This window comes from Cavia porcellus, unplaced genomic scaffold (assembly GCF_034190915.1).
Source record: "Cavia porcellus strain 051 isolate PalLab524CR breed Dunkin Hartley unplaced genomic scaffold, mCavPor4.1 scaffold_9, whole genome shotgun sequence".
NCBI lineage: Eukaryota > Metazoa > Chordata > Mammalia > Rodentia > Caviidae > Cavia > Cavia porcellus.
The window spans coordinates 5,680,122-5,694,946 of NW_026947492.1; the positions used below are offsets into that span (position 1 = coordinate 5,680,122).

The 14,825-nt window shown below is 45.1% G+C and overlaps 1 protein-coding gene and 1 long non-coding RNA gene across 4 annotated transcripts in view; one reads left to right on the plus strand and one right to left on the minus strand.

Moving 5' to 3' along the window:
• Positions 1-873: 873 nt before the first annotated feature.
• Positions 874-7,693, minus strand: LOC106028268 (uncharacterized). The gene is made up of 4 exons (XR_001201883.3): positions 7,505-7,693; positions 4,640-4,786; positions 3,911-4,152; positions 874-2,110 (listed from the first exon to the last, which is right to left on the minus strand). It is a non-coding gene; the product is annotated as an uncharacterized LOC106028268 (long non-coding RNA).
• The window catches only part of Ttc12 (tetratricopeptide repeat domain 12), a 57,478-nt gene continuing 50,090 nt past the window's right edge, over positions 7,438-14,825 (plus strand). The window contains exons 1-2 of one of the 3 annotated variants that reach the window (XM_023566224.2): positions 7,438-7,547; positions 9,074-9,145. In XM_023566224.2, the coding sequence (XP_023421992.1) occupies positions 9,088-9,145 (58 nt within the window). In that variant the 5' untranslated portion in view covers positions 7,438-7,547; positions 9,074-9,087. Of the gene's footprint in view, positions 7,548-7,625; positions 7,651-9,073; positions 9,146-14,825 lie in introns of those variants that run through there. The other 2 variants (XM_003472687.5, XM_063255778.1) reach the window with 2 other exon arrangements.

Consider the following 14,825-nt stretch of genomic DNA (forward strand, 5'->3'; position numbering starts at 1 on the left):
TCGCAGCTTCCAATGGCACGGGCTCCAGCCTCCACACTGAGGCCCCTCTGTTCCTGTTCTAGCACCAGGACTGCATTCCAAGTTGGTTTCTCTCAGCCCAGTTCGTTCCTGAGTCAGCAGAGCATATCTCCACCTGCTTATGACTCCTTATTTCGCACCATTCCTGAATTCTAAGCCGAGTCTTTCAGAGAGCCTCCGTCGCTGCTGCTATCTGTCTGCCATGTTCTCCCAGAAGTCTCTAATTTGTGCACAGTTTTACAAATACATTTAGAAGCAATTTGGAAATATTAACCTAAAAGTTCAAAATCTTGATCAAGAAACCCACTTTTGGAAAGCTGCTTTAAAATCCTAGTTACATAAAGAGTTATACTTAGAGATGTGCATTGCAGCAAAGTTTACATGAGTACAAGGTTAAAACAAATTAAAGATCTAAAATGATAACAAGAAGCCGTATGACAGAATAAATGAATTCATGGAATGCTGTGCAAATATTAAATAATAATAATAGAAACAATGCAATTACATGCAACAGACTTATGTGGATCAAGATACATAGGTATGCCCTCCAGGCCCCGATTACCTTGTCTGTTAAAAGAATGATAATAATATCACCTCCTGAGATTGTTACTGACATCACAAGATGAATTTAAAGCCCCTAGTGAAGGACCTGGGACATCACAGGTGCCCAGAAGATGTTCATAACCTTTATGATGCTACGATTCTATCCCAATGAAGTAAGACATAAAATCCTATGAAAGCACGGTTGTACCACTGCAAAAATATACAGAAAAGACTGAACAGTAGACACATCGAAATACTAGCAATGGTGTGTGTAGGTAAGGTGATTGTGAATGATTTTACGCTTTTCCTCACTTTCTAAGTTTCCATAATATGCTTTTAATACAGTATTACACTATTTTATAAAAGAAAGAAAATGTATTCATAAAAATACAGCTCTCCATCCTTTCACAGTAATTGAGGTGGACCCTCTGTCAGGACAGCAAGTAATTGTGCAGTCTGAATTCTCTACGGACCTGCTGTCTCCCCAAATCTTAGAAGCAAAGAAAACTCCACTGCACGAAGCTAATGTGTCTTTATCAATTTCTGAGTCACCCCTAGATGAGTAATCAAGTACCCCAAACAAATGATTAATCAGTGTTAACCATCTCTAGAACTAAATGTTAACATTTTAGTGCACTATCCAGATGATCAATCTCAGCAGCAGTGTCAATTATACAGTACATGGCATACAGTAGGTACTCAATAAACATAAAGTAAACACAAGAAAAATGCAAGAACCACGGATGATGCACCTTCCCTGGCCTTTCCCCACACTGCAGCTGGCCAGGTGCAGCCATTCAGCCACACGGTGGCAGTGCTGCTCCACACTGGGCAGCGTGACCGGCACTGTTCACCTGGCACTGAAGGCCCGAAGTGGCTTTCCTTAGCAGGCAGTAAATCTCAGGATTCACACCAATCTCCAAAGACAGATAGTGTTGGAGTTTTCTTTGCTTCTAAGATTTTGCTTTCTTAGCAGAGTGGGGCTCATGCCTCTGGCTGTAAGAAAGATAAAAAACAACGTTTGGGAAGTTTGGGGGAGCCTGCGAAGCACACAGCCTGCACAAGGTCGATATATTCACAGGACCAAGATAGGGCAGAGGCAGCCCGGAAGGCCATGACCGCAGGGGTTTGAAATAGGCTGTCCCGGGAAGGATGGCCACAGGAGGCAGTGCTCTGGGGCGCAGGGGGAGGGGAAGAGCAGAGATGTCAGGGTCACAGACTGGGCTTCACATCTCTGCTTAACCTCCAAACAAGTCTCTTGGCCTCCCGGCTGCATGTCCTTGTCTGTGAAGTGGGTGTAAGGCCTTGCAGGGCTCAGAGATACTTAGATGAAATCATACATTTCCAGGATTGAGTGTGACGCCTGAAATGCAGCAGCTCCAAGCCTCACTTATTATCAAGGCTGCTGTTGTGGCTGTTGCTGATGATTGTGGTGTCGCTAATGAGGCACAGAAATCCCAGGGAAGACTCTCAGCACAGAGGGACACACAGATTAGGTAATCAGCCAGGGGGCTGTGAAGCGACTCCTTCATCTCTCACCAGGGAGAACCTGAAAGAGCAAAGTGAGAGGCAAGAAACTGAGCTAGTGTTTGTTTGTTTTCCTTGAAAGGTTGCGTGTTTGGGGGAGAACTAAGGTGACTTTTGGATTTGCTTTGGGAGGGAAGAAATGGCTAAGCTCTTTACGTTTCTTCTCTTTCTAGATCTCTTTCAAACTCAGACCTTGTGCTTGCCAGGCAGGCATTGTCTGCTGAGCTGTATCCCTGGCCCTTTCTAAATTTCAAAGCCCAACTTGCATTCAAGGAATCGCAGCCCCAATAGCCACAGTAAGGAGTTTTGTCTAACGAGACATTCAGACTTTAGCTCCTAGATCCAGGCAGACCTTGTCCGTGCCTTCTCTCAGCAGGCAAAGGTAGGGCTGCTTTACGCCTCATGTAGTTATCCTTGGGGAATTTTTTCAAGTCTACTCTAAGCTTATAAAATATGATTGGTGAGAAAAAGCAGAGAGCTAGGATTGCTTACACAAATGAAAGAGAAGATTAAAAGAGAAGAGAGACACTTATAATAACCTCCAAGTCTCAGATTTACTGCACATTGGAAGGCAATCAAATGTTCTCCAATTTTTACTGAAGGCGTACAGAAAAAGTAAAACTTTTTTATGAGGAAAACGCAGAAATATGGGAGAAATATAATTGAAACATAGGTAACTCATGCTTTACAAGCGTGGTCCCCTTACACTTTTGAATATATAAGAAAATGCATGACATTGACCCTTAAAATGGAAGTCACAATGATCACAATCTACATAGACTCATGCACAAGGTCTCTGGATTTTATCGCCGTAGTGTGTGAAGAACACCTGGACTGAGTGTTTGTGTTAGGCATGGTGGGCCATGAGTAGCAAACCACTGCTCACTCATTTTACACCCATCGAAGGTAGACAGGTGTCTCTGTTCTGTGTTGTCCCTCGGGGTGGGCCCCTGAGGTTGGGGGAGGGACACACATGCTCACTCTGAAAGATTTCCCCCCACTCGACTTCTTTGTACACTGCATTGGTCAATGCAAGTGTCCAGGCTACAGGGAACTGAGACTCTACTTGGGGGAAGAAAGGAAATTGAAATCTGAGCATAACTAAGGAACTGTCCAGGGTTTACTAGGACTTCTGACATTTTACAGTGGTCAATCTGTCAAGTGAAAAATGCATACACCACAAGGTATTTCATGACTGTGACCGTCCCTGTCCCAGGGATGAACCACCCTGGGAGGCCTGAGACGAAACAGAACACAACAGAACAGAACCTAAACCCTCTTGCTCCTTTTCTATCTATAATAACGTGCGTTAGCCTTCTAAGCACAGCAAGTGATTAGCTCATTTAGTCAACAAATCTCTATTTAGCTCCAACTAAGTGCCAGCGCTGGAAATACAAAGACAAAATAAAGCACAATCCCACTCCCAGTCATCCTGTTGGTTAGTCTAGTTGTTCTGTTGGGTTTTAGGGTTGAGGCTTGATGTGAATGAAGTCTGGGCTCACCAGAGATCCAAGTAGAAGTCATGGATGGAAGGACTCCCAAAGGAGCCACCAGCCCAGCCATCAGAGGCTGCTGAGTGTTTGCACTCCAGCCCCTCCCAGGACCAGACACCCTCACTGCCGGCTCTCCTCACCTCTCGCCTTGGCTGTTTCCCTGTCCTTTTTTGCTCCACACTCTTCCTAAGGCTTCCTTCCCTGACACCCCCACCCAATCTCCTGGCTCCTCTCTCACCACTTTTGCCTTGGGGGTTTCTGTTTTCCACATACCACAAGCTTCCTGCCTCTAAATTCCCCTCAGCCTGGAACCCACTCGCCTCTCCCACCTCCAATTGGAAAGATGCTCATGGGTATGTAGGATGAGTGACCAGTGACTTCCTTGTTGTAATCCATAACGGTCATGAGCTTCTTGGTTACTGCAGTGCAACATTTCCTCCTCCTTCCTCTTCTTTGGGCACTGGACCATCTCAGCCCTTACCACACACTTCTTTATGCATAAGTCTTCATTAGGGAATTATGAGCTCACCATGGGTCTGGTCAAATGCTCCAACACTGTCCATGGATATTTCTGTGGCAGAAAAGTATGAGATGATCAAAGACATCTGAGCATAAGAGTATCTCACATGAGGACAGGGCTCTGAGTAGGAAGGTATAAAATGGAAATAGGATTTCAAGGAAAAGAAAGAACACAACTTACAACTTCCAGCTATACAGAAAACATTATTCATTGGAATCCTCATTGTATGAGTTCAGTGTCAAATTGTTCTGTTGTTTAGAGTCCACAGGATACGCTACATTTAGAAATCAATGTGTGTTTTATTGCAAAATATTAGCATTTCTATTGTGTCAGGATAACAACATTGAGACCAGTTAGATTTAAGATAAAAAGTAAGAGTATATGCATTAAGAGAACATTAGTTGAATAAAGAATAGTGTCTTCCACATCAGTTAATACTAAGTATGACGAGAAGAGACAGAAAAATTAACATAGTAGTGACTTAAGCAAAGAAATGTTCCTATTCCTGAAATGCTATTGGGGTTAAAGTATCTCTCACCTATAAAGATATGGGTTTGGGCAGTCCAAGTCCAGTGTGGCAATGTCACGGTCATCCTGGCTTGTAGTTTTCCATCCTCAGCAAACTGCCTCTACCTCATAGTTCAGCATAGCTGATGCAGCTCTTTCCAGTGTACCCACACTCCAACTAACAAGAAAAAGACGAGAAACAGAGAATCCTCTTCTAGGACAATTTCCACAAGTAGCACCAATGCTTCTGCTTATGTCTAACTGGCCAAAACTCAATCACATGCAAGGGAATGCAGGAAGCACGATCTGTTCTAGGCTTTTTGTGCCTGCGAAAAACTGAAAAATCTGAAGAAGAAAAGAATACATATTAAAGGACAAAGATCAATGTAGCCCACATGTACATATGGGTACCTCGTAAGCATTTTGAACTGAATATGAGAAATTTGGACTCACGTTTTCTCCAAACTTGTTCTCCTTAGTCTTCTCCATCTCAGCCAATGGAGGGCTGCAGCCTGCTTGAATCTGATGGGTAGGTACCACATGCAATGCCCTGCATCTGGGACATTTAATAGAATGTCTGCACTTTGTTACTCAGGTTTCCCTGGGAGGGGTGCGGATGCAGAATCTTGGGACTGGGGCTGGAGCCATTTAGCCTGTGCTCAAATCTCAGCTCTAAGATCTTTTTTACCTGAGTTCTATCTCGGTACTACCCACACTACTTCTACGGCTACTACTAGGTGTGTGACCTGAACAAGCTACTCAGTCTCTCTGTGCCTTAGCTGCTTCACCTACAAAACAGGGGTGTTAAATGAAATCTATCCCATAGGATAGATTGCTGTGAGAGATACAGAGCTCATACAGGTTAACATGTTCCTGATGATGCCTGGAGCATTATCAACACCCTGTCAGCGTCACAATGATAACTACTGCTGTGGTTAGTATGTAACAGAGCAGTGTCCCTGATCCCTGACTATGCATGCAAATTGCCCTGGGGATCTTGCTTAAATGCAGATTCTAGGTCAGCAGTAGCAGGGCTGAGAGTGTGCCGCAACCCCCCTCCCTGGGCACCCTGAGTTACAAAGTGCATTCATTCTATTAGATGCCCCAGATGTAGTGCGTTGCATGTGGTACCTACCCATCAGATCCAAGCAGCCCATGGCTCCCACTGGCTGAGATGGAGAAGACTGGAGGGGAACCAGGTTTGGAGAGAGAGGAGACTGAATTTTTCATATTCAGTTCAAAATGTTTATGAGTTACCTGTACATACATGTTGGCCATACTAATCATTGTCCCTTAATACGTATTCTCTTTTTCTGTTTTTAGCAGGCACAAAGTGGTGCGTGTTAAGCACTTGTCAAGCTCACCCTACTAGTTTTCCACCTTTTACATATGATGGATGGTTGTGTGAATGAATGACTGGTGGAGTCTCTAAAATCTACATAAATAAAAAGTTTGATGAAAACAGTAGTGGCTTAGGAAGTGATTTGGAACTGTCATCCCCCAAATGGTGAGGAACACCCTGAGGTTGGAGGATGCTGCCTTCACGTGCTCAAGGCCTGACAAGCCTCAGAGGACAATGGCATGATACCAATAGAAATGACCGAAATGACACTAGTTCACGCTCTGAGTTCAGGCTAACGTACACTGTATCTTTCTGGGATGCCCATAATGTTTCTAAGTAGTGCTCACTAAAATGCTCGCTCTGTCTAGGCATCTCAACTTCCTGCTACTTCCCATGAGACACCTTGGTTCCTTGGAGCAGTCACTGTGACTGAGTCCTGCTGGTCCCCCAGTCCTGCCACCTCTGACTGCAGACTATGGCTGGAGAGCTCACTCTGCTGATCTTGTACTCACTGTGCTGTCCACTGAAGGACAATACCTCTGGCCTTTTGTGCTGCTCTCCACTGCATATACTAAGGCTGACTGCATGTGTGCCTATCTTTATGGAGACTGCAAACAAACGTACAAACCTTCAAACGTCTGTCCACCAGGAGGCTCAAATATTCATTCCTCCTCTGCAGGGCTCAGGTATGTATGAGAACTAGGCCAGTCTGAGAATCACTGTTGGATCTAGCTGGCCATGCCAGGAAGTTCTATCCCCATGGGCTCTTCAGTGCCCATCAAAGAGCTTTCCATAAAGGACATACAAGTTTGACAAGAAGTCCCAAGTGATTTTGACCATCACCTTAATTTTAAATGTCCCAAACCCTACTTTTCTCCTACAGTAACTAATGCATTACATGCTGAACTTGTTTATAAAAACAAAGTGGGATTTCTAAGTGTGTGTGTATCAATTCAGAGAGTGAAGATGCATGTTCTCTAACTCCTTCTGCCCTAAGTCTTACTAGCAGTCCTTCGATTCCACTTATTCCTAGGCTCCAGGCATTTTCATCATACACCTTATGAAAAAGTGCCATTTCTCCACTGTATAGAGACAAAACTTAAGAAGTTGTGCAACTGTTTGAAGGTCACACTTTTATTAATAAAGAAAATTCCATTCGTATCTACGACTGTCTCAAGTACAATGAAGACTTTGACCTTGTGGGCCCTTCTGTGTATTAAACCAGTTAGGAGAAAAAAGGGGATGACCCGGCGGAACTTCAGTGATGACCAGAGCTTCGCTCCTACTGTCTTCCTGCCCCACCTCGACCTGGAACTTAGGGTGCTCCAGGAAGGAGGCCCCGCCCTGGCTTCCAGCTCCGCTCCCAGCCCCTCCCCGGCCCCAGCCCCGCCCCTGCCCCGCCCACATCCCGGCCCCGGCTCCAGCCCCTCCCCTCCGCGTCCCCGCCCCGGCCCCAAGCCCCAGCCCAAGCCCCGCCCCTGCCCACAGCCCCGCATCTAGCCCCGCCCCGGCCCTAGCCCCGCCCTTGCCTCCAGCCCCGCCCGGGCCACTCACAGTCCTCTCGCGGCAGCCACTTCCTGTCCCGCGGGCGCCTCAGGTCAGTGCGGTCGAGCGGCGCTGGGCTCTCCCCTGGGGCTTGGTCCGGCACCGCCCCCCCAACCCGAGCACAGGCTACCGATTTGGGGCTCAGCGATGGTGCGGTATGGTACTGGCTGCGGGCTGGGTCGTCCGCTGAGGACGCTGTGGCCTGAGCTAGGAGCGGTTGCCGGGCAACGGTGTGGCCGGCCCCGCCTTCCGGCCTCCTGCGCTGGGCTGTGCGGTGCGGCGCAGCTTTGTGCTGGTTTCCGGCCGTCTGGGCCTTTGCGGAGGGCAGCTCTCAGCGCCCTGACGATGTCCCTGCACTGGCCGCGGGGACCATGCGCTGGGAAGAGAGGGGATGACCCTTCCTGTAGGGTTCTCAGCTTTCCCTCTGACCCTCACACCCTTAGACAAGTTAGTCCTAGTCCCCGGTGGTTGAGAGGTTGTTGTGTTTCAGCGGCAAAGAACTCATAGCAACCATTCATTCGGCCAAGCCACAAATTCCATTTTACAGATAAGGTATCTCACATAGCACAGAGTTGTGCATGGTGCTGCAATCACCCCAAATTGCCCCCCAGGTTTGATTATGGTTTCCATAGTACAAGTAAGGCTCAGAGGCTCAGAAGAGTTGTGACTTTAGCCAAGGTCACTCAGCTTGTAATTGGTGGAGGTACAAACACAGAGACGAGCAAATAACTCACAGTTTGCTTGCGGTAGATTTATAATTCAGAGATACAGAAACGTTTCGCGATTACACCATAATGCCTACATGTGAATCAGAATCACCTGGAGTATGTTTAAAATACACACTCTGGACGCTCTCCCAGGCTTCCTGACTGATAAATCACACGGTCTGATTCGAGGGATCTGCGTTATTCGGGTTTTCTGGCTGATCTATATAGTGTGTAGATGAACCTTGGGTACCACTGAGCACATCATGCAGCCTCTCACTCAAACAGCTGTGAGGTGATAAATCCAAAGTACCTTGGAGGGAATTTGAGAAGACACCAGGTACACGTGGGCATCTATTTCTAATCCTTCTAGTAGTTGCAGGCTTTCTTCAGAAACAAGCTAGAAGCATACATTTGAATCATGTAGACATGTAGATGCAAGTTGCCGCATCATTGATTACCTTTACATCACCAAGTCCAAGCTTCCTAACCAAAGTCAGGCATCAGCCCCCCTTTATCTCTGGGGACCTGTCTGTGGGTTGCTCTTTTGCTCTCCTTCATGGCAGTCTCTGAATCACAGTGGTTCGTGTTGGCTTTGGAGGAATTATTTGCAGAGCAGTTTTGACTAGTAGAGAAGGCTGGCAGCTCTCTGGAAGAATCATCTCAAATAATGAGTGACCCTTGGCTGTGAGCAGCAGTCGGAGTAAAATGAATTTCCTTGCTGTTATTCATGACTGTTATTCATGCTGTTATTTATGAACACAAATCTGCCTTTAAAAGAATCACTTGGCTCTTAGTTGTAGAGGGCTAAAAAGCCTGACGGTTCTGTTTAATGTTTTATTATTAATCTCATCATTTATGCTGCCTCCCTTAGGAATTTGGCCCACAATGGCTGATGATCAGGAGAAAGACTTGCAGAAATTTCTTAAAAATGTGGATGAAATCAGTAAGTACCACTAAAGCATAAACAAATTGAATTCTGCTTTGGAGAGATGGAGTGGCCAAAGACAATTGAGAAAGTTAGTTCCAGAGTTGCTTGTCAGGTTTATGACTGTTAAAAAAAAAAAAAGTAATTGAGCTTTTTAAAAGGGGGATATTGAGAAATACCCTCGAGGCAGTACTTTTTGGCTGTTAATTGGTATCATAGAAGCTGTTAACATTCTGATTGGTATTCAGACTGACAGCTCTCTCCACATTTCAGCCCCTTTCTGGTCAAAAGGAGCAGCTATTTCCCCTGGCCAGTGAGCCTGGCAGTTGCCTTTTAGGGAGGTCACTCATGAATGCCATTGATCAGTCTGGTGTCCCTCTTGTTTCAGGGTAGAGTCATTTCTGTTTTGAACTGTGCAGGCAAAGTCAAATTGTTTTCCCCCGAAGGTCTATTAAATTACACGGGTGGCTTATGATTCTTCTCTCTTTCTCTGTCTCTACCCAAGAAGACCGGTCTCCAGCTCAGACAGTGGGACTCCAGAGAATGTTCTCTGATCCCACATAACACATTCAGGAGATTCCAAACAGGTCAGACCCTGTTCAGACTTCAGGGAGCTTGTCTGACGTGGAATCAAGCAAACAAGCAACCTACATAGAAAATAGAAACATATTAAAGTGCTGCTCCCAGCACACAGTATGGGTGCAAAGAATTTTAAAAGTAGTTTGGGCACCCTCACAGTAAAATGTACTAGCATGCTGGTGTGTTTTGGGTCTCTCTTCTGCTCGGCCCTGAAAGACGTCTCTGAGTTTTGGCCATGCCCACAGCTTACCTGGCTCTTCATGTGATTTTCCACCACCTGTTTGTGCAGGGGCCTCGATAATCTGCTCTGTATGGTTCCAGTGTTTTAGCACATGTTCTGCAAGGCGAGCACATAGCCACCACCTTTGCTCGCTGCTGCCCCATCTGAGCTGAAACCCAGGCTTCTGTTTCAAACCTCAGCCTCTATAGCCAACTGCATGTCCATCAACTCGGACAGATGCCTCGAGCTCTGTGTGTCCAAAGCGGAGTCATCCCCTCTTTCCCCCTCTGACCTTCTCCTGCCTTCCCCTTCCGGTCTCAGTGGGTGCCCCGCCATCCACAGACCCACCAGCCTTACCTAAGCTCTCCCACCTCTCTACCTTGCATCCAATCGGCTGCAGGTTTGGCCTCTGCTCAGCTCCATCCTCTCCAACCCTCCCTCTGTTCTGGTTCCTCTCAACAGAATTTCAACAACCCTTAATTGTTGTTTTTGCCACCAGGCTCATACTCCCCACTGAGTCAAGTATCTAAAATGCAGATCTGGCCCAGACACTTCTCTGCTTGGATTCCTTCTCAGTCAAAATAAATCCCAGGCCCTCTGGTCCCCACGTGACTTTGCTGTCACCTCGGTCACCTCCCTGCTCCTCACAAGCTGCTGTGGTTTCCCACACATCGCTGCTGTTTTATGCCCTGCGCTTGGTCCTCGTATTTCCCACTGCTCCCCGTCTTCTTTATCAGACTTGGGGTTCTCTCAGGGATCACTTAGACCGGCATTGTCTGATAGAACCTTCTGTAACAGTGGAAATAAACTGCACTGTCCCATAAACTGCATTATTCACTGTAATCTGTATTGTTCGCTGGACACACGTGGCTGTTGACCATTTGAAATGTGGCTAGTGTGGCAGAAGAACTGAATTTCTAACTTTATTTCACCTTCTTACCGATTTAAGTTTCCATAGCCCCATGTATTTGGATTCTATACACTCATTTCTTGCATTCTTGTGGCGGTATTTCTAGGCACCGTATGGTAAAAGAATACCTGTAGTTCAGTGGGGAAAACAGATGCTAAATAATTTGAAAGTGATTTGTGACACAAAGAAAGACTTGCAAAGGACAGGAGAGTCCAGCCCAGTTCAGAGAGTGGTCTTAGTCACTAGAGCCGCTATAACAAAGTACCACAATTTGGGAAGCTTAAGCAGCAGAAGTATATGTTATCACTGTTCTCGAAACTAGAACTTCAGGGATGAAGGGTTGGCAGGATTGATTTCACCTGAGGCTGCTGTTGAAGGCCATCCATTGGTGTGGGTTGACATGGTCATCTCTCTCTAGATGTTTTTGTGGGGATACCAGTCACACTGGATCAGAGCCCCTCCCTTATGATCCCATTTAATTATCTGTTTAAATAAAAGCCTGTCTGCACATCTCCAAAAATAGTCATATTAGGGCTTAGGGCTTTGAATGGGGGGGGGACATAATTCAGTCTAATAAGATTTCCATGAATAAGTGAAATTTAGGCAAAATTTGAGGCGTGAGTAGGCATTTGCCACTGAGGACAAGTTTGGGGAGGGTTCCAGATGGGAAAGAAGGAAGGGGCGTAGCTGGAGTTACAGTAAAAGGCTGGTGCCTTTAGAAACGGAAGGAATGGAAAGTTCCATATGACTGGCTGGAGAGAGCCAGGAGAGAAGGCGCCATCTGAGGGAGGGAGGCCAGATCAGAGGAGGCCTCGGGAGCCACAGCAGCGAGGCTGTGAGAGAGCTGTGGGAGTCTTGTCCTTACACCAGGTCAGAATGATGCTGTAGAAAAGCACCTCCAGCCCGCTTGGAAAGGGGACTGTACTGGGAAGAAAAGGGGTGTCCTGAGAGCAGGGAGGGGGTCCTTGCAGCGTGTGTTGGGGGCTGGGGTTGGCATCATGGCAGTGGGAGTGGACACGGTGCCCAGCTTCGGGGAGCCTGTAGAAGTCACCCTGGATGGGCTCTGGTGTCTGAAGCTGTGAGGACGGAGGGAACATGGAGACTAAAGATGAGTCCCGAGAGCGGCATGGCATTTGCTGAGATGGAAGGCTTGGAGGAGGAGGCGGCTGAGTTAAGGTGGCTGCGTCCTAGGGAAGGTGTTCACAGGCATTAACTTTGCAGGGTGCGAACGGAAGAGATGCACACCTGAGCTTGAGGACAGACACAGGACAGCTGGATCCTTAAAAAGTGCAAAAATACTTACCAGGTAGTTTCAGACAAAATAGACGGTAAGGCAGCGGCCATAATTATTTCTTGACTTTCTTTAGGCTTAATTGACAAATAAAATTGCATGTAATTTTGGCGCGCAGTGTGATGTTTTGGTTTATGTCTATGTTGTGCAGTGATTGAGTCTAAGTAACCTAACTATCAGTTCTCATAGTAACACTTTGTTCATGAGAACATTTAAGACCTATTCTCTTAGCAGTTTTCGAGTGTGCAGTACATTATTATTAACTAGCCCCATGCTGTACAATTAAGCTGCAGAACTTATTCTTCCCGTGTGACCGAAATTTTATTCTTTTGACCAACATGTTCCTGTTCTCAACCCCCAGGCTCTGGTACTCACCGTTCTACATTGCTTCAGGGACTTTTTCGGCTTCCTATATGAGTGAGGTCATGCAGTACTAGTCCTTTGGTGCCTGGATTGTTTCATGAGTTCTCCTTTTTGTTAAGAGTGCGCACATGTGGTGTGTACACCCTGTCTTGGTTCATCTGTTGATGGACACCGAGAGTGACTTGCTACCTCCTGCTGGGGCTGGGCTGCAGTGAGGGTGGGGTACAGATGTACAGATGTCTCTTTGACGTGCTGACTTCTTTTCCTCTGGGTGAGTACCCAGAAATAAATTTACTAGATCATGTTCTAGATCTGTTTTTAATTTCTGGCATCAGTGAAGACTTCAGTTACAATCCCAAAGTAGATCTAGCAAAATTATGAGAGCCTTTCATGGATAAAATTATAAAGTTTAATTGAAAAAGATCGCACTGGTCAAAACTGGAAACATTTCAGCAACAAGTTAAGCAGTGTACTACTATAATACAAAGTGTAAGATAAATATCTATGAGTCCATACTGATATAAATAAATGACTGGAGGCCTGACCTAATGGTGTATGCCTGTAATCCCAGCACTCAGGAGGCTGAGGCAGGAGGATTGCTTCAAGTTTGAGGCCAGCATGGCTATAGTATGTTCAAGACCAGCCTCAACTACCTGCAAAACACTCTCCAAAACAAAACAAAATTGTGGAATAAATAAAAATAAGTAAGTAAATAAGGCCAACTTCCCATTCAGATGAAGTTCAGGTAATTTATATAGACGATGTTCTAGCAGGAGAGGGATCATAACCTTCAAATCTTTTAGTATGAGATACATTTAGTAGCCGAATACAGGTCAAAAAGGGAGGGTAGAAAAATGACTTTAGAGTGAAAGAAAAACTAACACACAACTTTAGACAAACAACCAAGGCTAACACCACAATAAGTCACATCAGCATCAAACATTGTATAATATCAATACAATATAATATCAAAAAATTGATATTATACAATGTTTAATCTTCCTCTCCAGATTCTAACCGTGAGAAATAGATAAACACTAACTGAATCACTGTCTATAAAATACCTGACTGTTATACCTCAAAACTGTCAAGGTCATCAAAAACATGGAAAGTTGAGAAATTGTGACAGCCTAGAGAAAATGTAATGAGGTATCTTTGCTGAGAGACTAGAACTAAGAAAGGATATTAAGGAGAATCTAATGAAATTAGAATAAATTATAGCTTAGTTAATAAGAATTTTAATTAAAAAAGAACATCTAAATAAATAAAGACTTTTTTTTTCATGTCTGGGAAGACCCACTTGGTGAAGCTATAAGCTCTCAAATTATTTTGTACACTCAGTACAACTCACATCAAAATTCCCAAAGAGGCTTGTGCTAAAATTCAGTCGGCTGATCCCACAGTTCACATGGAAGAGCAAATGACCAAGAATAAGCAAGAAAACGCTGCAGGAGAAAATGGCAAGAAACTCTTACTCACTGCTACAGGCTTCTTACTGGTGCTGCAATAGACAAGCCGTGGAGAAGAGCCTGGAAAGATTTCATACGCAACAGGAATGATGGCTCATCTGTGAGAAGGCAGGAACCCCCAGCAAATGAGATTCCTGCCCAACCCAGAAACCAACGCCAGGGGCATTCATTTCATTAATGAGCAAAATGAAATGTTTAGACTTTAGAGTCACCATAAGAAATGCATTTATAAGATTAACAGTAGAAAAGGCATAAATCATAAAGGAAAATATTGGCATGTTTACCATATTAAACATTTTAAAAATTTCTTCAATGAAAGTTTCTACAAAAATAAGCGAAGAGACTGACTATACCCATGGAAATCTTTACGAATGCATGAAAATGCTGCAGACTATATAAAGAAATCTTATAAACCAATATAAAAGGGACAGATGACCCAGCAGAAAACTGGCCACGGCTGGGTGTGGTAGTGCATAATTCTTATAGTCTTAGCACTTGGGAGGCTGAGACCACAGGGTCACTGCAAGTTCGAGGGCAGCCTGGGCTACAAAGTGAGTTCAAGGCCATGCTGGACTGCATACTGAAATCTTGTCTCAAAAAGGAAAAATATATATATACTGGCCAAGGATAGGAACAAATATTTCATAGCAGAGAAATCCAAATGGTCTGCAAATCAGAAGTAGATATTCAATCCCAGTCATAGCCAGCAAAACGAAAATCAGAGTATTCATGAGTGATCATCCCCATGCATTCTAGTAACAACAATTTAACAGGAGCAAACGTTAACAAGAATGTGGAGGAAGGAGAACAGTTTCTCACATGTTGGTGTTACAGTAAAACTTGATACAGCCATATCCTGAAGAACA